Source organism: Ursus arctos, unplaced genomic scaffold (genome assembly GCF_023065955.2).
Source record: "Ursus arctos isolate Adak ecotype North America unplaced genomic scaffold, UrsArc2.0 scaffold_12, whole genome shotgun sequence".
In the NCBI taxonomy this organism is placed as follows: domain Eukaryota; kingdom Metazoa; phylum Chordata; class Mammalia; order Carnivora; family Ursidae; genus Ursus; species Ursus arctos.
This window is the reverse complement of record NW_026622786.1, coordinates 24,501,782-24,529,160: the sequence shown is the minus strand read 5'-3', so window position 1 is coordinate 24,529,160 and position 27,379 is coordinate 24,501,782. Positions and strand designations below refer to the sequence as shown.

The 27,379-nt window shown below is 38.1% G+C and overlaps 1 protein-coding gene across 9 annotated transcripts in view; it reads left to right on the top strand.

The window, feature by feature from the left end:
* Positions 1 to 27,379, top strand: part of SNX7 (sorting nexin 7) — a 160,197-nt gene that overhangs the window by 940 nt on the left and 131,878 nt on the right. For all 9 annotated transcript variants that reach the window (XR_007190312.2, XR_007190311.2, XR_003315755.4 and 6 more), the window contains exon 2: positions 23,714 to 23,896. Coding sequence is in view for 5 of the 9 variants with exons in the window: in XM_026497554.4 (XP_026353339.1) it covers positions 23,714 to 23,896 (183 nt within the window). In the remaining 4 variants the exon portion in view is untranslated. The remainder of the gene's footprint in view (positions 1 to 23,713; positions 23,897 to 27,379) is intronic.

The following is a 27,379-nucleotide window of genomic DNA, read 5'->3' as shown; positions in this document are numbered from 1 at the left end:
CGGGTTAATGCTAGACTTGGGGTGCCTGTGACTGGTGCCTGTAATTTCTTTTTGGAAAAGAAAAATACCTTTCTTGCAGGGCTGTTAAAATGTCAACCCAGTTTTTTAACGTTGCTGCTGGTAGAAGATTTGAGATGGGAACAATGTATTAATTAATAAGAAGCCTGTGCAGTAGTTAAATGTTATCTTGGAGTGTTAGGTAAAGCGACCTTCCTAACCACTGGTATATTCTGGGAGAGCGAACTGAAGTTACAAAGTTAACAAGCATACTCTGGCCCCAGAGGACTATGTAAAACTCCTTTCTCAGAACTTTAGGATTAAATGAAATGGTAGGCACAATCAGATTCTAGATGTTCAGACGGAGTAACAGTTTTGTGCTTGAGAAAGTTATTTGACCTTTCAATGTGTTTAAATTGTAAAACAATGGAATTATTTAATGTTCACTTGTAAAAAAAAATTAACACTGCTGTTCTATATTCCACACGTACTTTATGTTCAGGTCGAGGACAACTGCCCTATCCTTCACATTGCCTTCTAAGATACTGTTAGTCTTTGCATATTAGTGTAGGGCTCTGCACTGTGAAACTTCCAGCGTGGGGGAGGGAGAGTGTTGGGAGTGGCAGTTGTGTTATCAGAATCATCTAGGATTGTTTTAACCTAGTCTTGTGCTTTCTCTTTTCCCAGATTCTAAGTCCCAGTCCCCTCCTGAGATTCATTGTTTTAATGGGGCCCTGTGGTCAGAGGCTGATCTAAGATGAAGCTAATGAAATTGAAGCTTCAGATGTTTATGCACTTAGGCCTCTGGAAATGTTGAGAGTTACTGGGAATTGTTGCTGTTTTAGGTGGGAAGGGAATGACAGATTGCGACCAGCAGCATTTCTAAGTTAGCATTTCTGGTAAATTGCCTAAAGCTATCTCAGAAGAAAGGCATCTAGATCTCCAAGGCTCCAAAGAGTTGTTGAGATTTCTTTTCTCATTCTAAATCTGTTTTTCTATCTGATTTTGTTTTGTAAGTTTGTATTCTTTTTGAAAGGGATGTAAGCTTCAGCTCCGTACACCTGGATCCACTCTACCTGTTGGTGCTTTGTAACTCCATGTGTTGGATGCTTAGAAAAAAGTTAAGAACCACTTCTATAGAGACTGGCCACATAGATTAAGGTAAAGATGTAATGTTAGTTTAAGTCTGAAAACAATACTTGGAAAAATTTTAAGTTAGCTGCCTGCGTATAAAGTGAATTTTATAACCATTAACCACAGTTAGTTAGACAAGCAGATTTAAGAAAGTCCTTTGCATTTGGCCTGCTCTCTCTACCACTCCCTTTCTTTTTTCTTTTTTTTTTTTTAATAAATGACAATCTTTAATTTCTCCTTGTGACCATTTACTAAGAAAAATGAAATGTGAAACTGAACACTGAACCAATTTCCAAAATTTTGTTTGGAAAGGGAAACTTCTGGAGATTCTCTTAATCCCAGCTGATAATGTCAACTTCCACTCCCTTTCTAACCTGCTCCTCTGTAGAACTCTCCCACTGAGCAGTTTACCCTGGGATATTTTCAACAATTTCTTCTAAAGTATACTGTCACTACCCTTTAGTACTTTGAGATCCACTGCTTTAATATTCAGCTTACATTTGTCATTCCTTATTCCCTTAGATTATTTGGGACTACATATCATAATCCCCTCCAGAAGCTTTTTAAAGAGTAGAATCTTTGGCTTATTACTGATTTTTTTCTTCCCACAATACCTTAAAAGCACAGAGCAAATACATGTTACATATTTTTGTGTAAGAAACTATTTGGAAAAAAGAAAGACATGATTCAGTTCTTGCTGTCAGTCTTGGAGTCCTGGTAGAAGATGTGACAGAAACTCCAAATGGCCATACAAATCAAGAGAGATGGGAAACAAAACAAAGTATTGTTCTAAGTTTTCAGGTAAGCCAGGGGGAGGAAAACGATACCAAATCTCAAGAGACCATAGGGAATGCAGAGGATATTGACTTAAAAGAGTAAATATAGATGTTGGAAGGTAGGGGAACCTGACCGATGATTCAAAAACAGAAAAAAGAAAAAGGATAACAATTATAACAATAGTGTAAGACTAGTATTAGAACGTGTGACTTGCAAAAAATTTAGAGGAAAGAGTCCAGTTTCTCTATATTAAAAAAAAGTTCTTTTTGTGGAAATAATATATTAAAATAAAATAGCCTTTATTTTAATTAAACACTGTAATGTGTAGAAGGAGGAGCAATTGAAACATAGCAAAGGTAACTAGGTCACAGTGAAGCACTGGGGTACTTATCTGGTACTCGGTAGATGATAGATCTTGTTATTGGTCTTTTTAAAAGGTATTCAGGACCATAAAATGAGATCTGTATCATCTAGGATAAACAGGGGATTTACAGATATAATTATCCTCATCACCACTAGTCATGTTTGAAGGGAAAGGGATTGTAGGCGTGGTGCACCATTAACTAAAAAAAGAAAAAAATTCTTTTTTTTTTTAATATAGTGGACAAAAAAGTCCTGGAAGGTATGGGCAGGCTTAATTTCAATCTCCAGTGAAGCTATCAAACCTATAGAACTATTTAGTATTTTGTTTATAACCACTTTGAAAAGAAAGAGGTGATCTGATTTTATAACAATGATAGAAAATAGTTTTGTGGTAAATCAGAAATATAACAATAAGTATGTTTATTTGAACAACACTTTTGAAGGAATCACTCATTTTTGTGAAAAAGGTTGTTTTCGAAGGAATAGTAGAATATAGCTGTTGAGACATCCAGCTCCTATCTATATTGGATCTCTGTTAATCCCGACATAGTGATAGAGGGACAGAATTGTACAATTCAACAATGATATCAGATACTTAGTAGGCGATATTGGAAGTTTGGTTATTAATTTTTCATATTTGTTCCCCGAACTGTCTCTATTTAGCTCCTATTGTGTGCTTGTATCAGTCATGGCCCTATTAAGAATCAGAATTCTCTCCGATGATTTAAACCAAGAGTGTTTAATGCAAGAACTACTTACAGGATTTTGGGCAGGGTTTAGGAACAAACAAGGGGTACCGAGGTACTTAGAAACTTGCAGAGGCAAAAAAGCCATTAGCATCCAGAGTTTAATAGGAAGAGAAATAGAGTGTTGCTGGAATCCAGTGAAAACTGGACCTGTAGGGAAGGGGCCACTTCCACGGGAGCTGTATGTACAGAGAGATGTCTGTAGATGTGTACCCCTGCCAGCAATGTGGTGTCAACGCAGGGAAGAAATAGTATATTCCCGGAGCTCCTCTTCTGCTGCTCTTGGATCGCCTGCTTGGGACCCTCCCTGGGCAAGCGGCTCAGGTGAGGTCATCCATACAGAGAGTAGATGGTGGGAGCTGGGAGATTAGGGGCAAAAATAAAGAATAACTAGCATAATACATGGTACAAAAGTGTGGCCAGTAGCTTTGGATAAAGATAGGCACATCTCTGTCTCCTATTCCATATGCTTTTCTGTAAAGTGACCTGCCACCTTCCTAACGAGAGATGGGGTCTCTCCCCCTCTCCTTGAATCTGGATAGGATTGTGACTGTGTAACCAGTAAGGCATGTGGAAGTGAAACCGTGCAGCTTCCAGGGCTGGATGACAAAAGGCGGTGCAGGCTGTGCTTTGTCCAGTGGGACACTGTACCATTACCGTTCCGAGCTGATATGTAAGAAATGTCTGTATTTGAAATCCTGGCTCCACCGCCTGATAGCTTTGTGTCCTTGGGCACATTACTTAACCTCTCAATGCCTCAGATTCTTCCTCTGTAAAATGAGGGCAGATAATAAATACAAGAATTAAATAAGTTGCTATATATAAAGAGCTTGTGACTAGTTCCTGCCCTTTAGTAAAGACTCTGGACCATTGATCAGCTATGCACAGACACCATAGGATTCTGTTGTCCACGAAGCAGTGCAACAGTGGACCTGTTCTGGATCTGCCTGTCCACTGTAGCAGCCGCTAGCCACATGTGGCTTTCGAGCACGTGAAATGTGGCTAGTACATCTGAGGAACTGGCCTTTTAACTGTATTTAATTAATTTACATTTAAACATAAGTAGCCACCTGTGGCTAGCGGTTATCAGTTTGAGCAGAAGTCTAAACAAATCTTTATTTCATTACAAGCTTGACTTATGAATACTCGAGAAGGATTCTTGAATGAAGGAGTAGTTCCCTTGGTGATCTGCACTGAACTATATAAAATACACACATGCACTGTACACAACATGTGCACACACATACGTGCACATGTGTGTGTAGTGTGTTCATGCATGGATGCGTACTTATGTCTATATTATGTGTGTTAGTGTGCGAGCATGAAGGTATGTGAATATTTGTGTGTGTGTGCTCAACTGTCCAACTCACTTAGAATCTAGAATGCAGGATTTCAGCATTCAGGTCATGTGTTGGATTTCAGCATTCAGGTCATGTGTTCTTTCCTGGTCTGTATCGTGATCCTGCCTCGGTGGGTCTTACCATTTTGATGGTTAAAAAAAGAGGAACCTCCTACCACTCGCGGTTCCACTAGCTGCCATCATAGGCCTCTTATATGTTAAGTACTCTTATATTCCTGCCAGATGAGGAAGTGGGGTGAAGTAGAGAGAAGATTAAAAAATCCTCAAGTTCTCCTTATGAGTGAGCATATACGGTCAACAATAGAATTTAAATAAATAAGGAAATTTCAGAGTAAGTTTAGGAAGACCTTTTCCGGGCCCGTTTTGTTTTTTTAAAAATGTATTTATTTATTTTAAAGAGTGAGCGTGTGTGCACGAGCAGGATTGCAGAACCCAATGCGGGGCTCAATTCCGCGACCCCCGAGACCCATAACCTGAGCCAAAAGCAAGAGTCAGATGCCCAACTGACTGTGCCACCCAGGCACCCCATATCCTCTGTATTTTAAAGGGGAATGGATTATATCAGAAAATGGGAAGGGAATGTTATCTCATCTGCAGATGCCAGTCGCTTGTTACTGATTCTTTGGAATGCCGTATTGAGATTGAGCCTGAGAGCTTGTCTGGGCTCCGCAGAAAGAGGGCTTGGGTCCATCTACACTGCTTTCCACTAGCCTGAGCAGTGGGGAGGGCGGCCCCAGCAACAGTCTTGCCTCACATTTGCCATCGTGAAGGAGAATAAACAAAGGGGTTTCACTGATGATATGTTTTGGCAACCATGGCCTATGAAGAAAGGCTGGGGAAGAACAATAAGTAGTTTAGATTGGAAAAGACTTGGGTTAATTCTTTATGGAGAGTTATTATGATCTAGGTTGATTAGATGTTTGTAGTTTTGAAGGGTGAAACTAGAATTGCTAGGTCAAAACTATGAGGAGACAAGTTTTAGGTCAATTTATTGAAGAATTTTCTCAGTGAAGGTTCCAAAATGAAAAGGATTACTCAGCGTGGCCATGAATTCTGTCACGAAAAATGTTCGAGCACAAGCTGGATGACTAACTGTCCCAGAGGAGAGGAGGGTGTGGCAACCGGACTGTCCCTTTGCTGTTACAAGTGGAATTTTAACTTATACTAAATTTAACTACAAGAGCAGTGGGAAGTCTTAATTAGATGGTCCTACTCGTCTCTTCAACTTAATTTCCAAATCATATTATCTTCTGCCATTCCCTAGTTTTTATACTTCTCTTCCCACATTGGTTATGGTTTCCTTTTGATTCTCTGCTAATGATGTGACAACTTCTTAGATAGCCAGGATAAAATGCCTAGTGTTACTTTCTATTTATCCCTTTCAGTCTCTCTCCATGTGTCTGCCATATCTAAGAAGTCCCCAACAGTGTATCTTCTTGGTGTCTCCAGAATCCAGGCCTTCTTTCTGTTCCCACTGCTACCATCAGAGTTGTTACACAGTTACTTCTGAGAACCGTTAAAATAGTCTCATAAAGTCTCAGTCTTCTCTTCTGCCTCTAGTCTATCCCATGTGCTCACAAGCACACTGATGTTTCCAGAGCACAGAGTTCTGATCTTATCGGTCACATTTTGCCATTCAAGATGCTTGATCCGGCTGCCGCCTGCAGCTCTCCCCGCCTCCGCGCTCTGTCCTCTACAGCCTTGCTCCTCAGAGTCCCTGAATCTGTTGCATCACCTGGGAGCTCATTAGGGTTGCAGTCTCAGAACCCACCTTCCAAGCCAGATGAATCAATCTGTATGTTACCAGGAGTCCGCATTGATTTGTTTGCACCTTAGAGTTTGAAAAGTACTGATCTAGAAGCACTGATCTAAGTTGGTTCCCTTGCCACGACATGAGCTTGCTTGGGATTTTTCTACCTCTGCGTGATTATTGTTGGGTTGACAAAGCAAATTCCTTTTGTGTTTCTTATGGCCTAATGTAAAGCTACCTCTTACTTAAGAACTTCTTCATTCTTCAGCTAGAATTAATTTCTCCACTCTGTGCTTCCCATGATTCTGTTTTGAATCTTGTAATACTTACTACATTACCTTACGAATAGGTATTTATTTCTCATTGGTAAAACCTTGATTGCTTGTCTCTCTCCAATAGATTAAACTTCTTGGTGGTAGGGGAGTGGGAACTTTAAATATTTATGGGATAATTATGTTAATGAATGATATGGCCTATGACTTTTTTCCTATGTATAGACCCATTTATTACAGTAATTTGCTAATGATCTGTTTTCCGTAAATTCAATTTATATTGTGTTGGTCCTTCCTATCAGGAGACTAAACCAAATGGAATTAGAACAAATTGTCTTAATAAATGGTGAGTAAATGTTATTGCTGGATGATACAGAGCTATGTTGAATGTCCGTCCTGGACAAAATCACCTTTTCGAATTGTATTAGAAGAAATAAACACAAAACCAAAAAACAAAACAACAACAATAAACATAACAACAACAACAAAAACTCCCAACAACCCCAAGGAATCACTTAAGAACCTTCTTTTACTAGGAAAAATAATTTTTAGAGCTAATATCACCTATCTCAATCAGAAAGCTTGGTGGCAAGCAGTGGAAACTTATTCCTGCAGGAAAGGAATGGAATGGTGCCTAGTAGGTACTCACAAAGTCGATGTGAAGGCTGGAGATGGCAGGTGCAGAAAGGGATAAGCACTAGTAGAAACTATAGTCAACGTTGTATTTGGAAAGGGGATTGGATGTTGTATAGCCGAAAGAAAAAAAAATCCATGAGAACCTTTAGGAAAGGTTTTTATGTGGACAACAGTATTTATTTATTGATCCATGACAATGGGAAATATTATTAAAAATATTTTGGGAAACTGATGTCAAAAGGCACCAGATTTGAACATAATAAAAAATCTAAAAAATACTTTATTGAGTTTTAAAGATGCAATTTTGGGGGCGCCTGGGTGGCTCAGACGGTTAAGCGTCTGCCTTCCCCCCAGGTCATGATCCCGGAGTCCTGGGGTCGAGTCCTACATTGGGCTCCCTGCTCAGCGGGGAGCCTGCTTCTCCCTCTGTCTGCTGCTGCCCCTGCATGTGTTCTCTCTCTCTGTCGAATACATAAATAAAATCTTTAAAAAAAAAAATAAAGGTGCAATTTTATTTCTGTATCCTTGAGGTTCCGATAGGGTGCTCTGGTACAGCTCTTAACTGATAACCTGCTCCATTGTTACAAATGGCTAGTGTGATCCAAAAGAAACACAGATTCAATAGCTATGTGGTTGTATTGTTCAAAGTGTATTTTATTCTTATATTTATTTGTATCCCACACTTTCCAAAGAAGATAGAAGACTAAAAGTTAAAGTAAACTTTCATAGTTACTCACTTTAGGAATGTATGTTAAAGTTTTCTCAATAAACCAAGGAAAAGTTACATGCTTGAAAGATTTTCTCTGGTTTACATAGAATATTTTATTAACTCTGACACTGCATATACCAATCATTCTGGATAACACAGTGTTGCTATCTGTAGTATTAATAAAAAAGGATAAAGTCTGGAAATCAAATTTATTAGGAAATACTGACATAAAAAATCAGTAAAATGCTCTTACGATAGAACGGAGGGTTAAACCAGTAATTTTTAAAATTAAAACTGAAATAATTATAGATACATATATATTTTTTTATTTTGAAAATGCTTTGGTATGACATACTCTTTTTTATTGTTTTAAAGTAACTTCACTGAGGTATAATTTATATACTATAAACTTCATCCAGAGGTGATTTTTTTTTTATTTTTTTATTTTTTATTTTTTTTTTTTTATTTTTTTTTTTTTTAAAGATTTTATTTATTTATGTGACAGAGAGACAGCCAGCGAGAGAGGGAACACAGCAGGGGGAGTGGGAGAGGAAGAAGCAGGCTCATAGCAGAGGAGCCCGATGTGGGACTCGATCCCGGTACGCCGGGATCACGCCCTGAGCCGAAGGCAGACGCTTTAACGACTGCGCTACCCAGGCGCCCGGTGATTTTTTTTTTTTTAATTAAATTTACCAAGTTGCATAACCATCCTTGTAAACCAGTTTTGGAACATTTTTATATCCCCCCAAAAATCTATGACATCATTTACAATTAATCTCTGTTTTCACTCCCAGCCATAGACAACCACTAATCTACTATTTTCTGTCTCTACAGATTTGTCTTTTCAGGAAATTTCATATAAATGGAATCAGACAATATGTGGTCGTTTGTGTCTGGTTTCTTTCATTTAATTAACATAATATTTTTAGGTTCATTTTTCTTGTAATTTTATTATTTTTTTAGTCATGGCTTTAATTTTTTGGTATAAGAAAGAAAGTTTTTATTTTGAAATGAAAAACAGAGCTTAATCATTTGAAATGAAATATTGGGGATAGAAATTCTGTTTACTATTGAAATGGAAGCCTTATTATGTGTGACCAAAAGCAAATGGAAAACTCTTTATATAAGAATCTTCAAAATTGGGGGAAAAAAATCCCCAATTTGTTCTTTTGTACTAACTCTAAGAAAGTTTAGTGTGTGTTAATACACACATATATAAATATGTATTTATATATTTAATCTAATTGAACATTGAATAATGTTTTCATCGGCTTTCACTAATTATGCTGTAGTATAAGTAACAAGATCTCAGTGACTTACCTACAATAAAGGCTTATTTCTTTTTCATGAACCTGTCAGCTGTAACTGGGCTATGAGTCTGTTCCAAGTTTTGAGTCTGTTTCACATGTCTTCTTCCTTTTGGGATCAAGACTGAAGGAGAGACCCCTAATTTGGACATGTGATTCCTCTGGCAGAGGGAACAGAATAGCACTGGTGGAAACAGGCAATGGCTTCCAAATCTGCACAGACACATGCCATTATCTAAACTAAGTCACTGATCAAATCCATTGCGGTGGGAAACTATTTTCCTTCCGTAAGGATGCACTGAAAGTTACCTGGCAGTTAGCCAGGAGATAAAATCCTCTTGTCGGAAGACAGAGGGCTACTGGGAACAATCCTACCATCTCCCACAGCGGTCTTGTGGCAGAGCCAGAGGCAAATGGCATGCTGGACCTCTCTGAATAAGGAAAAACATTTTTTTTTCTATTGGGTATTAAATACAAAAAAATTTTTTTCACTAGGTAAGGAGCATAACTGAGACAAATAGAAAAGCATTAGTCATGATTATTAGTCTCCAGTTGGCTAATGCTAATGATTGTCAGAGTAAGACCATACAGAGCCTTAAAAAAACCTCTAGCTGTACAACAAATGTCTCACTTTGGGATTTTTAGGTGAAACAGTCATTTATCATGGAGTTCTCCCCTCCCTTTTTACAAGACCTGTAAGATGAAAATGTGAATACTTATAATTCTGACACAGTAAATGTTAAAATGAGTTCTGTTGTTCATACCTTCACCAAAGCCTGTGTTCCCGCCATTTGCCACCTTTCTGGTCCCTGCAACATTCTGAGTCCTTTCCTGTCATAGGCTTCATTGGTTCTCCAGACTAGAATCCTTTTCCCTCAGTGTTTTTCATGACTGGCTCATTTTCAGTATTACCTCCTGAAAGACAGCTTCCCTGGTAGCTCTATCAGGAGCGCTTCTCTTTCTCCCTGCCCTAACCCCTTACCCCAGCAAGCAACCCCACTTTTGGGGGGAATTTATAAACTTGTTTATCAATATTTATTCAAATCTGGAATTTTCTTGTTTTTTCTCTGTGTTTACTTGTTTATTATCTCCAACCCTCCCACTTAACCAAAGTGTAAGCTTCGTGAGAGCCCAGGAAGCATGCCATCTTGGCTGCTGTTGTAGCCCCGACCTAGTGCCTTGACACATGGTTGACATTCAGTGAACATTTGTAAAATGAAGTAAAGCTTCTACACTGGGTGCTTTTTGTGTGTGCATATGGCTGTTGGTGATGGTCGTGGTGATTGAGTCTTGGCTCTGCCTGTTGAGATAAGTGATTTGGGGAGAATTATCATCATCCCTATGCCACAGATTTATCAGTTTATCTGTAAGATGCAGATGATGATGATTGCACTTACTTCCATCATGTTGTTGACAGGAGTAAATGAAGTAATGTTAAGTATATGGTGGTGCAAGACACAGTCCCTGTCCCTTAGAAAATCGCAGTATTTGCTATTGTGGTACATAAGACTAATGTTTCTAAGTTGTAGATGCATCTGTTTTGCAGTTTGTAATGAGATCTTCAGAGACTCACAGACATACGTTTGTTCCTATATGTTTTTTAGTTACTATTGAGAGTGCTATCAGAATTTTGGTATTGCCCCTTAAATGCTATGTCATAGGCTTATTCATTTTATTGTTCTTTCCTCTATTGTGGGCTTCGCAAATATTGCATTTTTTACTAGTTGAACATCTGTGGTAACCTTGTGTCAAGCAATTCTCTTGACACAATTTTCCCAACAGTATTTGCTCACTTTGTGTCTCTGTGTCACATCTTGGAAATTCTGTGATATTTCAAACTTTTTAACTATTATTATATTTGTTACTGACCTGTGATCAGTAATGTTTGATGTTATTATGGTAATTTGCTTTGGGGTGCCACGAACAGCACCCATATGAGATGGAGACTTCATACATAAATGTTGTATGTGTTCTAGAAATGATTAAGCTTCGTGAGGAAGCATGTCGAAAGTCAAGGTATTCTAAAAGCTATCCCTCTTGCACCAAACAGCCAAGTTGTGAATGCAAAAGAAATGTTCTTAAAGGAAGTTTTAAATGCTACTCTAGTGAATACGTGAATGGTAAAAAAAATGAAACAGTCTTATTACTGATATGGAGAAAAAGATCAAACCAGCCACAGTATTTCCTTAACCCAAAGCCTAAGCCAGAGCCAGGCCTTAACTCTTCAATTCTGTGAAGGCTGAGAGAGGTGAGGAAGCTGCAGGAGAAACTTAGAACCTAGCAGAGGTTGGTTAGTGAGGTTTAAGGAAAGAAGCCATCACCGTAACAGAAAAGTGCAAGGTGAAGCAGCAAGTGCTGGTGTGGAAGTTGCAACAAGGTACCCAGAAAATCTAGCAAAGATAGTTAATGAAGGTGGCTACACTAAACAACATATTTTCAGTGTAGAAGAAACAGCTTTCTATTGGAAGAAGGTGCCATCTACAACTTTCATAGCTAGAGAGAAGTCAGTGCCTGGCTTTAAAGCTTCAAAAGACAGGCTGACTCTGTTTTTAGGAGCTCATGCAGCTGGTGACTTTATAAGTTGAAGCCAGTGCTCATTTGCCATTCTGAAAATCCTAGAGCCCTTAAGAATTACAAATCTACTCTGTCTGTGCTCCATAAATGGAACAACAAAGCCTGGATGACAGCACATCTGTTTACAATATGGTTTACTGAGTATTTTAAGCCCACTGTTGAGACCTCCTTCTCAGAAAAAAGATTCTTTTCAAAATATGATGGCTCATTGACAATGCACTTGGTCACCCACGAGCTCTGATGGAGCTGGACAATGAGATTAATGTTGTTCTCATACCTGCTAACACAACATCCATTCCGCAGCCCATAGATCAAGGAGTGATTTCTACTCTTAAGTCTTATTATTTAAGAAATACATCTCATAAGGCTATAGCTGCCATGGTGATATCTCTGATGGATCTGGGGGCAAAGTCCATTGAAAACCTTCTGGGAAGGATTCACCATTCTAGATGCCACTGAGAACATTCATGATTCATGGGAAGAGGTCCCAGTATCAACATGAACAGGAGTTTGGAAGAACTTGGTCCCAGCCCTCATGGATGACGTGGAGGGTTCTGGACTCCAGTGGAGGCAGTAACTGCAGGTGTGGTGGGAACCGCCAGAGGACTAGAAGCAGCCGTGGAGCCCGGACATGGGACTGAATGGCTGCAATCTCAGGATCGAACCTTCACGGCTGAGGGGCTGCTTCTCACGGAAGAGCAAAGACAGTGGTTCCCTGAGCTGGAATCTACTGCTGGTGAAGATGCTGTGAAGATTGTTGAGATGACAACAGAGGATTTAGACCATGACATACACTCAGTTGATAAAGCAGCAGCAGGGCTTGAGAGGACCGACTCCAAGGGTGAAAGAAGTTCTCCTGTGGGTAAAATGCTTCAAACAGCGTCACACGCTACAGAGAAATCATTCACGAAAGGGTGAGTCAATATTTGCAGCAAACTTCAGTGTTGTCTTATTTTAAGAAACTGCCACCACCACCTCAGCCTCCAGCAGCTGCCACCCTGGTCAGTCAGTGGTCATCACATTGAAGCAAGACCCTCTGCCAGCAAAAAGATTACAACTCACTAAAAGCTCTGATCATGGTTAACATTTTTTAGCAAAAAAATGTTTTGCAATTAAGGTATGTACTGTACATTTTCTAGTCATAATGCTATTGCACACTTAAGAGACTAGAGAGTAGTGTAAACATAACTTCTCTACGCACTGGGAACTAAAATTCATTTGACTCACTTTATTGCAGTATTCCCTGTATTGTGGTTGTCTGGAACCAAACCCTCAATATCTCCAGAGTGCCTGCGTGTGTAAATGGCTCCCCAGTTGAATGATTCATGATATGTAGTATTTGTCATGTTATTTGAATTACTAGAGGATAAGATTATTCTTGGTATAGCTGTTTTAACTGTCTACTAGTTTTCTTGATATAAGTATATATTAAGTCTCTTAGGAATGCTTTTAAGGTCGTTGGTGTGGCTGGATATCAAGGCAACTCAGCCTTTTCCCTGGAAACCATCTAGTAAGTTGAAACTTTGGTTTAGGGGAGTAGTTATAATTTACTGTATGCCAGAATCCATTTTAGTCATGCCTATTAAGTGTACAGTCAGTTGGCTGTGCTCCTTAGGAACCTTTTTTTTTTTTTTTTTAATTTTATTACGTTCCTAAGTTCGGTCTGCAGTGTTGTCTGCCCATAGAACATATTTTCAACTTCTTCAGGAGTTCTGGTTAGAGTAATTCTTTTTCCTGGCTTGCTCTGCTCCTACTTAGTCATCACTGAATCTGTAATAGGTAGTTGACTGAATACTGTGTTTAATACATGTATCCAGTAGCCCACACTTATTTTGAGGCAAGTTTAATAGACCTTTGTCATTTGTGGATTTAACATTAAGGGCTTTAAATGTCTTTGGCATGCAGTAACGTGACCTGTTGGTGAGGCGTACATAGAACTGTACCAGTGGCTTGGAGGACACACTTCGTGTGGGAGCCTTGTCTGTCTTTCAGCCTTAACATTTTACCTGTTATTTACTTGTCCTAGCTTACATACGCAGTGATCTTTACTGACGTGAATAAGAGCATTGATGTGTGTGTGTGTGTGTGTGTGTGTGTGTGTGTGTGTTGTCTGAGTATAAAAAAAAAGAGGCCCTTAAAATAATACAAATGCTAAAAATCTGGAACTCACTTACCTTTGCCTACCTATGAACTGTCAACAGGACTTTATTTTTATTTCTAAGTTTTATGAGAAAACTTTAAAAGAAAATTACTGGACATTTTCAGTAATCAAGAATTTATCCTTATCCTGTTTGAACACACCTTTTATAACTTTTTTTAAAAGATTTTATTTATTTGAGAGAGAGAGAAGGAGCGAGCACAAGTGGGGGGGTAAAGGGAGAGGGAAAAACAGACTCCCCGCTGACCAGGGAGCCAGACACAGGACCCCTGGAATCCCCCAGGACCCTGGGATCAAGACGTGAGCTGAAGGCAGATACTTAACAGAGTGAGCCCCCCAGGTGCCCCCCTTTTATAAGTTTTTAAATAATTTTTTTATTATTGAGTATTTTCATGCATAGAAAAAAATATACAGATCTTCCTTCACTTATGATGGGTTACATCCTGGCAGACCCATTGTAAATTAAAAATATTGTGAGTTGAAATACATTTAATACACCTAACCCAGCAAACATCATAGCTAGCCTAGCCTGCCTTAAACATAATCAGAATATTTACATTAGCCTACAATTGGGCCAAATCATCTAACACAGAGCCTATTTTATAATAAAGTGGTGACTATCTCATTCACCTGTGATACTGAGTTTGTTGAATACTGTCCTGAAAGTGAAAAACAAGTTGACTGCATGGGTGCAGCATGGTGGTAAGTGTATTGGCTGTTTACCCTTGTGATCACGTGGCTGACTGGAACACTGCCATCCAGCGTTAAGAAAGAGTGTTGTGTTGCGTATATATCGCTAGCCCAAGAAAAGATCAAAATTCAAAATCAAAGTATGGTTTCTGCTGGACATGTGTCCCTTTCTCACTGTTGTAAAGTCAAAAATCGTAAGTATTGCTGTCTGGTTAAAAAAAAAAGGTAGGGAGGAGAAATAGAACATACTCAGCAGGGTTGTGGTAAGGTTTACCTAAGATAATTCATACAAAACCTTTAAGCAGATAATGTGTATATCACATTTCTTCTTCTTTTTTTTCCTCTCCGTAACCTCTGTGATCCCAGGTGAGATATGACCTCTCTGCCTGACTACAGAGACTTTTTCTTTTAATATACTACATTTTGGGGGAGATGGACAGAAGGGAATGTTCTGTCAAATAGAATGATGTGAAAAATTACTATGGTTAGTACATAGCTTTGTAGTGCACAAAACCTGAGGAAGTCCAAGTACATTCAAGGCAACAGTGTTAGAAAATAGAAATGCTAGAAACAGAAAAATGGATAAATAAATTATCATATATGCATACAAGTGGATATATCCTACATAGCCCTGGAAATTATGTCAAACAAGATTAGAGTGTTGTATGCCCCTTTATAGAACATGACACAGGCTGGCTTTTCCCCCAATCACATTTTCAACAGTGTTCCACAGAAGGCCTTTCTGATTTTTTATTATTATTATAAGCAGGCAGATTGGAAGGAGCTGTAAACCAAAACACAGCTGGTAAGTCTAAATTTAGGCCCATCAGGATGAGTGTCCCTCATAACACAGTTTCTCAAACTCCTTCCACTTTAAGTTGCTTTTTTACCAGATGTCTCTTGGCGGGCGTGTTTCTTGCGCATCAGCAAATTTTATTTGCATGGCCTTTTCATGCCACCGTTCTGATTTATCACACTTCTCACATTGATTTTTCCCCCTCTACTTGTAAAAAGAAAATAGCTGTTTGTGCACAGATGGTGGATACAATTTAGTATTATAAGAGCAATTCATGTTATATTTATGAGATGTTTCCAAGTAGCCTTTTAGTGGGAGATATTCAGGAAGGACACCTCTTAGAAAGGTCGTATCTCACCTTTTAACCTGTTCCTTTTGGTGTTTATCTCCTGAGTACTCAAATATTGGCAGGCCATTGTTTGTTTTAAATTTCAGTGATGTATTTTATTTATTTCAGTAGTAGAACCTTGGAACCACGGAAGAGCATTAAAGGAGGGAGGCAAAAATGTTTCTCAGAAATTACTAGAGTTGATTGTTAACCTGTAAGAAAATGAAGGAGTGGAGCAAGGATGAAATGCAGTCATCATAATTCCTTCCTTTCCACCCTTGCTTCCTTCCTTAAATTTTTATTGTCTACAACTCTACGTGTAGAAATGCTGTCAGTTTGCCAGGGCTGCCGTAACAAAACACCATACTCGAGGTGTCTGTGTCTGAAATGTCTGCAACAAGAGACATTTATTTACCTTTTTCACAGTTCTGGAAGCCAGAAGTCTGAAGTGAACGTGTCGGTGGGCTTGGTTCCTTCTGAGAGCAGTGAGGAAGGAATCTGTTCCAGCCTCTCCACCTGGCTTGGAGATGGCTGTCTTCTCCTTATGTTTCTTAACATTGCGTTCCCTCTATACATGTCTCTGTGTCCAAATTTGTTCTTTTTATTAAGACACCAGTCATATTGCATAAGGACCCACCCCAATTTGACTTAATAACCTCTGTAAAGACCCTCTCTCACATTCTGAGGTCTGGGGTGTTAGGTCTATTCAACATATGAATTTTGGAAGGACATAATTTAACCCATAACAAATGCTTATACTAAACCAAATGTAACAAAAAGGAAAACTTAGACTAAATTTGTAAGTGATGGTGTCAATAAATTTCAATATCATGCTAACAGAATTCTAATGTCCATTTATTTCAGTAAAGTCGTTTAAGTGGTTTCTCTCATGGATGGGTTGGTTTGGAATAAGGGTAGAAGACAGTGACTTCTTGCAATAATTTGGCTTTGCTGTTAATACATGTTCACATCTAGGCTTGAAACCATCCCAGGATTTTTGGTGTGTGTGTGTGCCTGTGTGTCTTCACTACGCTAGCTATAAGAAAGGTAGTCAATGTTATTTAAGAAGTAGAGATATACCACACAGATCATTTCCCTTCTGCTTTAATGTCTTGAAGAAAGAAAATGAAACGGTGTACTTTGATCGTCTGAAAGATCAGAAGATAATGGACATCTATCCAAATGCTAAGAATGAATGAATGTATAAATAAAGTTCAGGGGTGGGGGCGGGAAGAGAGAAAAGAGAAAGAGAGAGATAACAGGAGAAAGAAGCGCACATTATTGTGGAGGTGAGACCTTTGTTTGGAAAGAACAGATTTTAATGATCCATTTCTCCTGAAAAGCAGCCACCACAAAAGGTTAAATGGAGGGCTTTTTGGTTAATTGCTTCTTTGGATCTTCTCAAACACTTATTTTCTCCTCTTATTCATGTAAATCTTTTAAGCATTGTCATTATATTTTCTTTCCCTTTTTTGAAGTGAATATAAAACTCTTTGGATAGTCAGTTTTATTGAGGTTTTAAGAATGTTTTTGAGTGATTCATAGTAATTTAAATCCTTCTACTGAAATCTTGGATGTTGCTAAATTTCAGCCTGTAATTTTCTTCCTTTGCTCGATATTGAAGCATATTTTTGACACCACACTATGCTCATTGGAATCGTGAGCCTTTGTAAATTCATGCAGATCTTTCCCGCTCTACAAAAGGATGCATTTTAAGCAGAAGAAATAGAATGCTAAATTATGTAGTAGGTATAAGAAGTGGGTTGTGGTGAGTTAAGAGGGTGACTACAAAGAATACCAAAGCACATGGTTGTGTGCAGTGTCAGGGAAACTTAAAAGTATGTTTGCCTGTCAAATTACAATTTGTCGGCTTAAAAAGCTACTACAGCGCCCCCCCCCCCCCCATCTGAAAGTAGAGCATTCCTATGAAACCTTTTGTAAGCTGAAATGGTGTAAAGCGAAGGAGCAGTTACCATTAATCTATATGGAAAATTTTTCTGAGCATTCCCGGACCCAAAACACAACCTCTCTTAGGCTTTTCTGACACCTTAGGACACATTTTGCTAATGGATGCACCAAATCAATGGGAATAAAGCACAGATGCTCACAGACACAGTTCAAGCCATGATGCTGAGTGTAGTTCCTGGGGAAGGAGCTTGGTGGCGCCACTCTTACTGCTTGGGGTACACGCCCCCTCTCTAAGGGCTTGCTGCAGAACAGTTGCTGAACACTATTTTTTCTTTTCACCTTTTTTCATAAGAGTAAAAATCTTCTTTGGATTGCAAAAACAGATTCTTATGTAGTGAAGCGGCTATACTATATGCAATATATACTATACAGAGAGATATTTTTGGCCGTGCTGATTGCATATTCATTTGGAACCTCTAAATTACGTTTTTAGTGGCTCCTTAGTGACCATTGTGTTAGCGTTCCATGATTTATCTTGACAATCCAATTTCCTTGTGATTCCAGACATTTTAAAATTTCCTATTTAATTATGCAACTTTGATGCGTTGAGGAAAAAAATCGAATGTAATCCGAGGTCTTTTGCCCAAATGGCCCCAGACAATTGTTTTAACTTATTACAGTAGTTTTTACTGCCTTTGAACATACTATGCACAGTGTTGACACTAACAGTTTTAATATTTTTTTCAATATATGTTTATTCTGCATTTATATATAAATGCAGGAACTCATAGAAAAATATTAAACTCAACAGCAATCCCAACACCTGGAATAACTTCTGTTAACTTTTTTGGTATAGTTTATAAGTTTGTATCCTCTCTCTCTCTCACTTTTTCTCTCCTACCTTCTCTATCTTACACACATATAAACACACATACACACATAAGAATCTAATTGTACACAAATTTTATACCCTGTTATTCTCTTTTAATAATATACTATGGCCTTTTTTCCAACATACTGTATTCTAAGTTACTTCTAGAATATTACTTTTAATCACTTTATTGTATTCTATCACATGGATAGACTTTATTGTAGCTTATCAATAGGGATATACCATAATTTATTTTGCTAAGCTTTTATTGCAAGACATTTATTGTCTCTGTTTTTGTGTCTTATTAATACAACTGTTACTTGTCTTCTATTCCTTGGTCTAAAGCATGCCTAAATGTTTTTCCTTTCACAAATCATTTTGTAATCACAATAACCTGAACTTTCTTAATTTAAACAACCATTATTGTTCTTATCTCTTCAACTGGTGTGTCTTATCATAATATCTCCTGTATTATTGCATTGAGGGGTTACCCAAATGCTGTATTACAGTTCACATAACTTTTTGTGTGGGAAGAACCTTGAGAATAGTACTCTGGATATTACTGAAGCTTCAGAAGGATTTAAGTTGATTTGTTTTGAGGGGAAAAATAAGTCAGTATTATGATTTCAATCTTTCTTTCATTCCTAGTACTAAAAAGCATTCCTTTTCTTAAAATATCAGGGGTTTGCTACATTTTTCTATATTAATACATTTAGAAGTTCTACTTTTAGCCTTTGAGGTGGGAGAGATTTTGCAGATTTTCAACTCCAAATCCTCAATTTAACCTTGAAAGGCTGAATTAATTGTTCAAAGTTATCTGCTTAGTCAGTGGCCGAGAAAGGACTGGAACCCAGTTTTGGGCCTCCTTTGTAATGATTTTTTTTTTTTCATTTAGGACTGGCTGACTCTGTTGCTAAGTTATGATGGACTTTGTTGCTGAATTCATCTCCAAGTGTGTTGGTTAAATTCAGTCTGTTCATAACAACAGACAAAATTTTTGATTCTGACATCTGTATTCTTAATTTTGGAGGAAAAAGGTGGTATCTAAAAGAGAAAGTAGAGAGTTGGAAACAAGTCATTATTACTACTGAAGAAATAACTCAAATGTCATATTGATAGTTTTATCTTTGCACATGAATAAAACATTACTTGTAGAATTTACTGCATATTATCCTTTTGTTTCATTTAAAAATTTTTATTAAAAAAATAACATGCAGCCCTTTCTTTAAAAACAAACTATTGAAAATGCCTGAGGAGACAGTATGTCCAAGGAAGTAGCTAGTGGGCTTGGGGCTGAGGAGGGAACCAGTGTGGTTGTGAATGAGAATAAGACTGCCTTGGCTCATGTGGTCAGGGCTGAGGAGACAGCTGGCCTGGTTGGGAGGCTGGTTACATGTGGGGGGATTGAGCGTATTAGTAAATATTTTCAGGATACTGGGAGCCAGGCTTCTCTCTGCTGGAGAAAAGAGTTACAAATATGGAAAGAGGTAAGGCCAGAACAGTCAAATGGTGTCAAATTGTAGTTGGAATCGCTGTGAACTCATAGTATTTAATATCTATCTGTATATATCTAGATCCAGATGTGCATGTGCGTGTGTGTGTTATACATATATTTCCTATCATTCATATCTTGGTTTCCAAATTCCAGTTTCTTCTAGAAGGAACCAGAGCTCCTTGGAGAAATGTCTGATTCCATCGCTGGTTCAGGGAAAATATAAGATCAACCAGAAACCTTATTCTGCCAAGTTATGTTATATAAAGTGTTCAAGGAATAATGAAGACAAATAAAAAATACATACGTGCCACTAGTGGGTCTTGAACACTTAAAACATCAAAGTAAATTATGATAATAATGGATCGTAACCCACTGAATAACATAGGAATCTGAGTCTATACTTGTATAATTAATTAAGTAAATAAATACTCTTTATTCTCCTTAGTAGGAAACCTGTTGGATAATGTCAAAATTGAAAAAAAAAAGCAATACATATGTTATTTTGAAATAAGGACTGCTAATAGAGTTCTACGTTTGCTTCTGAGGAACATGAGCTGGGAATAGCAATTCTGGAGCAGAGGAAGCTGCTTTTAAATTTTAATTTGTTTTGTTTTATTTTAAGCTTTGTAGAATTATTTAACTTTTAAAAACTATAAATATACTTGTTATCTTGAAACAATTTCAAACTGGGAGAAAAGTTGCAAGAATACCACAAAGAGCCTAAATTTCCCAATGACTGCCATTTCACAACTTCCCCCCCCCTCCCCGTGTTAGTGAGTCAATTGGAGACATGATGTTTCATGACTCCTAAAAAGGTCTGCATGTATTTTTCGAAAACAGGGACACTTTCCTACCAAATTACAGTATACATATCCAAATCAGGAAACTAATATTGACACGGTACTACATTCTAATCCACAGACCCTTTCAGATTTCTCCAGTTGTCCCAATAACATAGTTTAGAGAGAAGAAACAAAGCTTCTCCTCCTTTGGTATGGAATCCAATTCAAGGTCACATGTTGTATTTAGCTATTATGTCTCTTCGGTCTTCTTCAGTCTGGAACAGTTGCTCGTCTTCCTTTTTTCCATCATAGTAATTGCATTTTTGAAGCTCTTTTATAGGCAATGTCTCTTCCCCTCAAACATATACAGTACCTGTATTTTTCTTCTGATCAGTATAATTACATCACCATTTTAAGTTAAATTCAGGATTAAGAACAATTTATTCACAGTCAAGCCATATAATGAACTAGGATTACATTTTCATTCTTGTACACCTTTTGCTTTCTTGAGAGTTCATCATTCACTTATTCCTTCATTCATTCATTTCCTCTTCTTCTTTATCCCTTGCTCTTGCTTTCTCTCCATCTTGGATTTCTCTGCACCCATCTCAATTCATCTACAAAATCTCACATGGCATGCTTCCTCTCTTATGTTTAAACATATCACATGTCCTGTCACCTGCCTCTCTCCCTCTTTCTCCCTCTTTCTCTTTCTCTTCTCTTTTCTCTTCTCTTCTCTTTCTCCCTCCCTCCTTCCCTCCTTCCCTCTCTTTTCTCTTCTTCTCTTTTCTTTTCTCTCTTTCCTTCCTTCCTTCCTCTCCTTCCTTCCTTCCTCCCTCCCTCCCTGTCTTCCTCCCTTCCTGCCTTCCTCCCTCCCTTTCTTTCCTCTCTTTTTTTCTTTTCCTCCTTCCTTTGCTCACTCCCCTGTGTCTTTCCTTCTGTCCCTCCTTCCTTCTTCCCTCTCTTCCTTTATTCTTTGTCCCCTTCATCTCCCTGCCTCCCTGGTGACTCTGTCTTCCTGAGCAGGTCTATATAGGTTGTTCTCTAGTCCTGCTGCAGAGCTGTCAGCCTGGAACATTCCTTCACAATCATTCAAAGAATTTCTTCTGGTTCTCTTTTCTGTTGAATCTACTGTTTTTAGATCCTGTTTCTCCTTTTTTTTTTTTTTAAGATTTATTTACTTATTTTGAAGGGTGGGGGGAGGAGCAGAGGGAGAGAGAGAATCCCAGACAGACTCCCTGCTGAGCATGGAGCCCTATGGTGGGCTTGATCCCACAACCCTGAGATTATGGCCTGAGCCAAACCAAGAGGCGGACGCTCAACTGACTGAGCCTCCCAGGTGCCTCTAGATCCTATTTCTTCTTGCTCTATGCCCTCATTTTGGAAAGTTAAAGAAGCTTCCAAAGAATGGGTGCACGGGAAGTCAGTTTTTGGAATCCTTTATATCTGAAATGGCTTTAAGCTATGTGTATAGTTGAATGACAATTTGGCTATATAGAGTTCTAGGTAGAAGATATTCTCTCAAAATTTGGAAGATATTTTATTGTCATTTAGTTTCCTGTTTTACCATTAAGAAATCTGGAGCCATTCGGATTCCTGAGATTCCTATTGTATTTTACCTGTTTATATTCTCTCTGGAAGCTAAACTCTATTATGAAATGTCATGGTAATAGATGGTTGCACCCACCACTGCGCCCCATACATTTGGAGGAGGTGTGAGAGGCCCCTATCAACCTGGAAACACTTCAGTTCAAAGCACATTTTCCTCCTTCATTTTATGGAGTTAGTTTTATTAAGGCACTGCCTGCCTGGATCCTTTAATTTTTTAAAAACACTTCCTTCTCCTTTTCCATCTCTTGTTCTTTTAATTCAACTTAGTTCTTGACTTCTAGCTTTCAAACTTCCTGTTGAGTTGTTATCTTATTATCATATTTCAATTTTCATGAGCCTCCTTTTTTATTGTCTTGCTGCTGTTCTCTGAATCTTTTAAGAATATAACTCCTGTTTTTATTCATGAATTAGCTATCATTCTTATCTCTGATGATTTCATCTATTTTTTGTAAGCGTTCTGTTCTCTAACTGCTTCCTGTCTTCTGTTTGTGAGTCTTTCACATCAGAGGCTTTCGGCGTATTTAGATATTTTGTGGTCTCTACATCAGGTAATAAAAAGTGGAGTAGATATTCAGCATGTATGGTAAGGGCTTCACTGCAGGGTGATTATGCAGAGACCTGGCTAATTCCTCAGGGACTGCAACTGTTAGCTTTTTCTCGGAATTGTGAGCGGAGAGGAACCCTCTGACCGCTCTGTGGAATTTTGCACATTGCTGCCGGCATCCTTGCGGCCAGATGAGGGAAGAGGGCTGGCTATCTTCCCATCTACTCTATAGGACTTTCCCTTGCTATCCCTTCCTCCATTCTGCCTGGCACCCTTGAGTTCAGACACACTCCAGAAAATAAACTTCCAGTTTTCTGCAAAATTGGGGATGAAATGTCACCTGATGGCATGGGGTAGGTGAGGGAATCTGAGGTGCTCTTTTTTTTTTTTTTTTTAAATCAGCTCTTCAACCAGTCCTCTGGTTTTAGCTCTACGAGCACTCTGTGTTCACAGGTTTCTGCTGCCTGTAATTCTTAAATGTTTCTGGGATTCTTTCTTAAAAATATGCCTTTTGAGTTTACCATTATCTCCTAGGTTTACTGTTCAGCTTTCTCTGCGCTACTGTTTCAGTTACCCCTCAACAATCAGATTTCCAGTTCCCAAAAAGTTGTTGCTTTGGTTTGCTTACTCTCTTTCTCTCTCTCTCTTTTATCACCTTGGGGGTTTATGCCTTTTTATGCCTTTTTGTCTTGTTTTAATTTATTTCTTTGCTGTCATTTTTAAAGTGGGATTTTAAGAGGAAGTGCAGATAAAAATACATGTTCAACATACCATATTTAACCAGGAGTCCAGTCATCCTTTTTGTTCTTGACATATTTCATTAGTATTCATGGTTTCTAAGAAAAAGAGGATTTTAAACTATTTCTTCTATAGATGTTAATTTTTGAATGTGTTTTATTCCTTAGGATGCCTCACTGATGGACATGAATTCCTTCAGCCCTATGATGCCAACATCCCCTCTGTCAATGATAAACCAAATCAAGTTTGAAGATGAGCCAGATTTGAAAGATCTCTTCATTACAGTTGATGAACCTGAAAGCCATGTTACCACGATTGAGACTTTCATTACTTACAGGATTATTACTAAGGTAAATTTTTAATGAACACTTTCTTGAATACAGTTGCTCTCTGAACTTTTGGAAGTGCTTTTTGTTCACTACGACTCTCAACAGTAGAGAATCTTAGCTGAATTGACTTATTTTTTTCAACCATTTTGGGTAAGACATTGTATCTAATCTATCCTTCACTTGTTCTGTATGAAGTCAGTGAAATTCCAATTACAACAGTCACTCATCTTTTTAGTGCGTCTTGAAATAGGAACATATAGTTTTAGTTTCAAAAATTATAAAGAAGTATCTTTGGAAAAGAAGAGCCTCAGTTTGCTAATAAAGAAAACTATTTAAAAACATGATATAATATTTTGTTGTAGCATTTCTTCTGAAGATTACAAACTATAATTTTGTTTGTTTTCCAAATAAGAACAAGTGGCCCCTTTATAAGATACTGTTAGTTGTCCAATAATTCAAAGGCAGAGTAAATCTAAAACCCAAGTCTCCTTAATCCTAGGACAAGGCTCTGCAAAAAGACAGTTTACTTCTGACAGAATAAAACAACCAAATAGCATAACTGGTTTTTTTTTAAATCCTTTATGTAATAGCAGCCTTTAAGAATTATATTCATAAGTTGTAACATTTTCTTGTCTTTCTTTTTTTTTTTAAGATTTTATTTCTTTGAGAGAGAGAGAGAGAGTCTGAGTGGGGAGCAGCAGGCAGGAGAGGGAGAAGCAGTCTCCCCCCTGAGCAGGGAGCCTGTGCGAGGCTTGATCCCAGGACTCTGGGATCACGACCTGAGCTGAAAGCAGACACTTAACCAACTGAGCCTCCCAGGTGCCCCTATAATATTTTCTTTATGAAGCCTCACCCTAATCTCTTTTGTAGTACATCTCTTTTGTAGCTGAAAAGGGTTTGGACCATCTTCCTGTAATCACTTCTTCCAATGCAAATTCCACCTTGCTGCTAGTTATAGTTCATAAAAAAATTTATTTGATCTCTTCACTCAGATTCTTAAAATCCGTCCTCGGTTCCTCACTTGCTATAGAACAAAGTGCGAATTCCTTTCAGTGACATATAAAGAACTTCTCAGTCTGATGCCAGCTTACCATATAAGACTCATTTCCTAACTCTGCATTTTTAATACTGCTCTCCACTTATCTAGAACTACTTTTGTTATCTGAATATCTGAAGACTCTAGGGTATTTCTTTCTTTTTTTTCCCCCTAAGATTTAATTATTTATTTGAGAGAGAGGGAGAGCCAGAGAGAGAGAGCAGGAGTGGAGGGGAGGGGCAGAGACAGAAGCAGACTCCCCGCTGAGCAGGAAGCCTGATGCGGGACTCCATCCCAGGACGCTGGGATCATGACCTAAGCCTAAGGCAGATGCTTAACTGACTGAGCCACCCAGGCACCCCTCCAGGGTATTTCTTACTCTTATGACTTTGCATATACTTTTCCTTGTTTGCTATGTCCCTCTTCTAGAGGAAGAAAAAACTGTTTATTTTTCAGCAACTCGAAATGAGGCCTGTTTCCCCCTTATCCCCTGCACCTGCAGGCTGGAAGTCTTCTTTCTTCTGTTTTCTCATGTTGTTCTAACTGAATTCTTGAAGACTATAAAACATTGGAGTCAGTATAGCAAAGAAATTAAAGGTCTATATTTAATCCTTCTAAGCCTCAGGTTTTGTTTTGTTTTTTTTTTTTAATCTATAAAACAGAAATGATAATCGAACCTGGTTCTGCAGGTTGCTGTAAGAATTGATTTAGGATTGGTAATCCATGTAAAATACTTAGCAAAATGCCTGACACATACTAAATGTTCAGTTCTTGCCTATCTGCAGGTAAGTCGATAACTATGTGTTTATTTGTATTTATTCCTAACAAGTCTGTGAGCTTCTTAAGGAAGGTAATTGTATCTTCAGATATCCATATTTCCAAACACAGTCCTTAGGATATAGTAAGTAAGCAATTTAACTTTTCAGTGAATGGATGAGTGAAGAAATTTATGGTATCATACCTCTATCAAGAGGCTGTGGAGCAAGACAGCATGGAAATGAATCTTGATTACTCCCCTTTCTTGCTATGTGTCTTGGGCAATTTAATTAACCTCTCTATGTTTAGTTTCCTCAGTTGTAAATAAGATAACAGTACTAACCTTGTAGGGTCTTTGTGACTATTTAATGTGTTTATACAGACATACTGCCAAGAATAGAATCAGATTCCTCCTGGTATTACTATTTTAATTCTAAGCACCCATTGTTATCATCCTTCCTAGCAAAGAATTTGTGCAACTGAATTATTTTCTTGTCATTATTTGTTTCTCTTAGAAAGACACTTTTTTGTAAGCCACCCTGTGAATTTTACTGTAAAAATCACAGACATGTAATTCTGATGAGTTATCCAAATTTACATCATACTTTAAATGTACTGCTCTTAAAATAGGTGTAATAGTGATAGTATTACGGTGTGCTTAACTACTAGTTATTGTGTGATTACTTAGTGCCAGGCAATGTTCTAACCACTTTATACATATTAACTTAACAATGATCCCAGGACCTAGATGTTATGAGTTACCCCCATTTTGTGCATGACAACGCTGAAACTCAGTAACTTGCCAAAGGTTATACACCATATGATTACCTGAGCTGGGATTTAAATCCAGACCGTTTACTTTCATACTGTATGTGTTTCCTGTTATATTTTTGTGCACCTCTACATGGTTATGGCAAACTGTCTTTCATTTCACTTTTATGAACTAGACTATTATACAATAAGTCCCTTTGTTCTACTTCTGATTGTTTTTACTACATCCTAGGATTTAGGCTGTATGTATATATGCTAAAATATGCCTTGCAGATCCAAATATTTAAACATTTAGTAGATGAATATTATGTTATCAGAAATAGTCTTTTCTTTGTTACTCACTTGTCATTTATTCACTTTCTCATATATTCAGTGAAGTTTCGTTGAATGCCAGTTATGCCCCAGGTACTGTGCTTGTATATTGAGACAACACCAGCAATCAAGGCAGACATACCTTCATGGAGCTTTCAACCTAGGGGGTGATGGATATTAAACAATTACATGTTTAATTGTTTAATTATAGTCATAAATGCTATGAGAGGAAAAATACAGGATTTTATGAGCATGGGCACCCCATCTAGTTTGGAGGTTCAGAGGTGGCTTCCCTGAGAAAGTGTTAGTTTTATGAAAGTTCGCGTTTATGACAGTAAGATTATCCGGGTAAATGCACATAGACACGCAAACACATGCACACTGACAGTATCTACTTAGGAACACTTAGGCGTGACCTGGCTGTGCATAATGGTGAGTGTCAGGAAGCCCACGTTCCTGGCATCTGTTTTCCTTGTGGGTAAAAATATCTGAAGTGACTGTTCTAAAGAAGAACTTTCTCTTTTGGAGATCAAGAGATGTGCCTTCCTTTAATACACAGAGAAACAAGAGCAAAGAGATTTAACAAGGGTCTGCTCTCTCACATCCTCATCATGAAGACAGACTCTGGA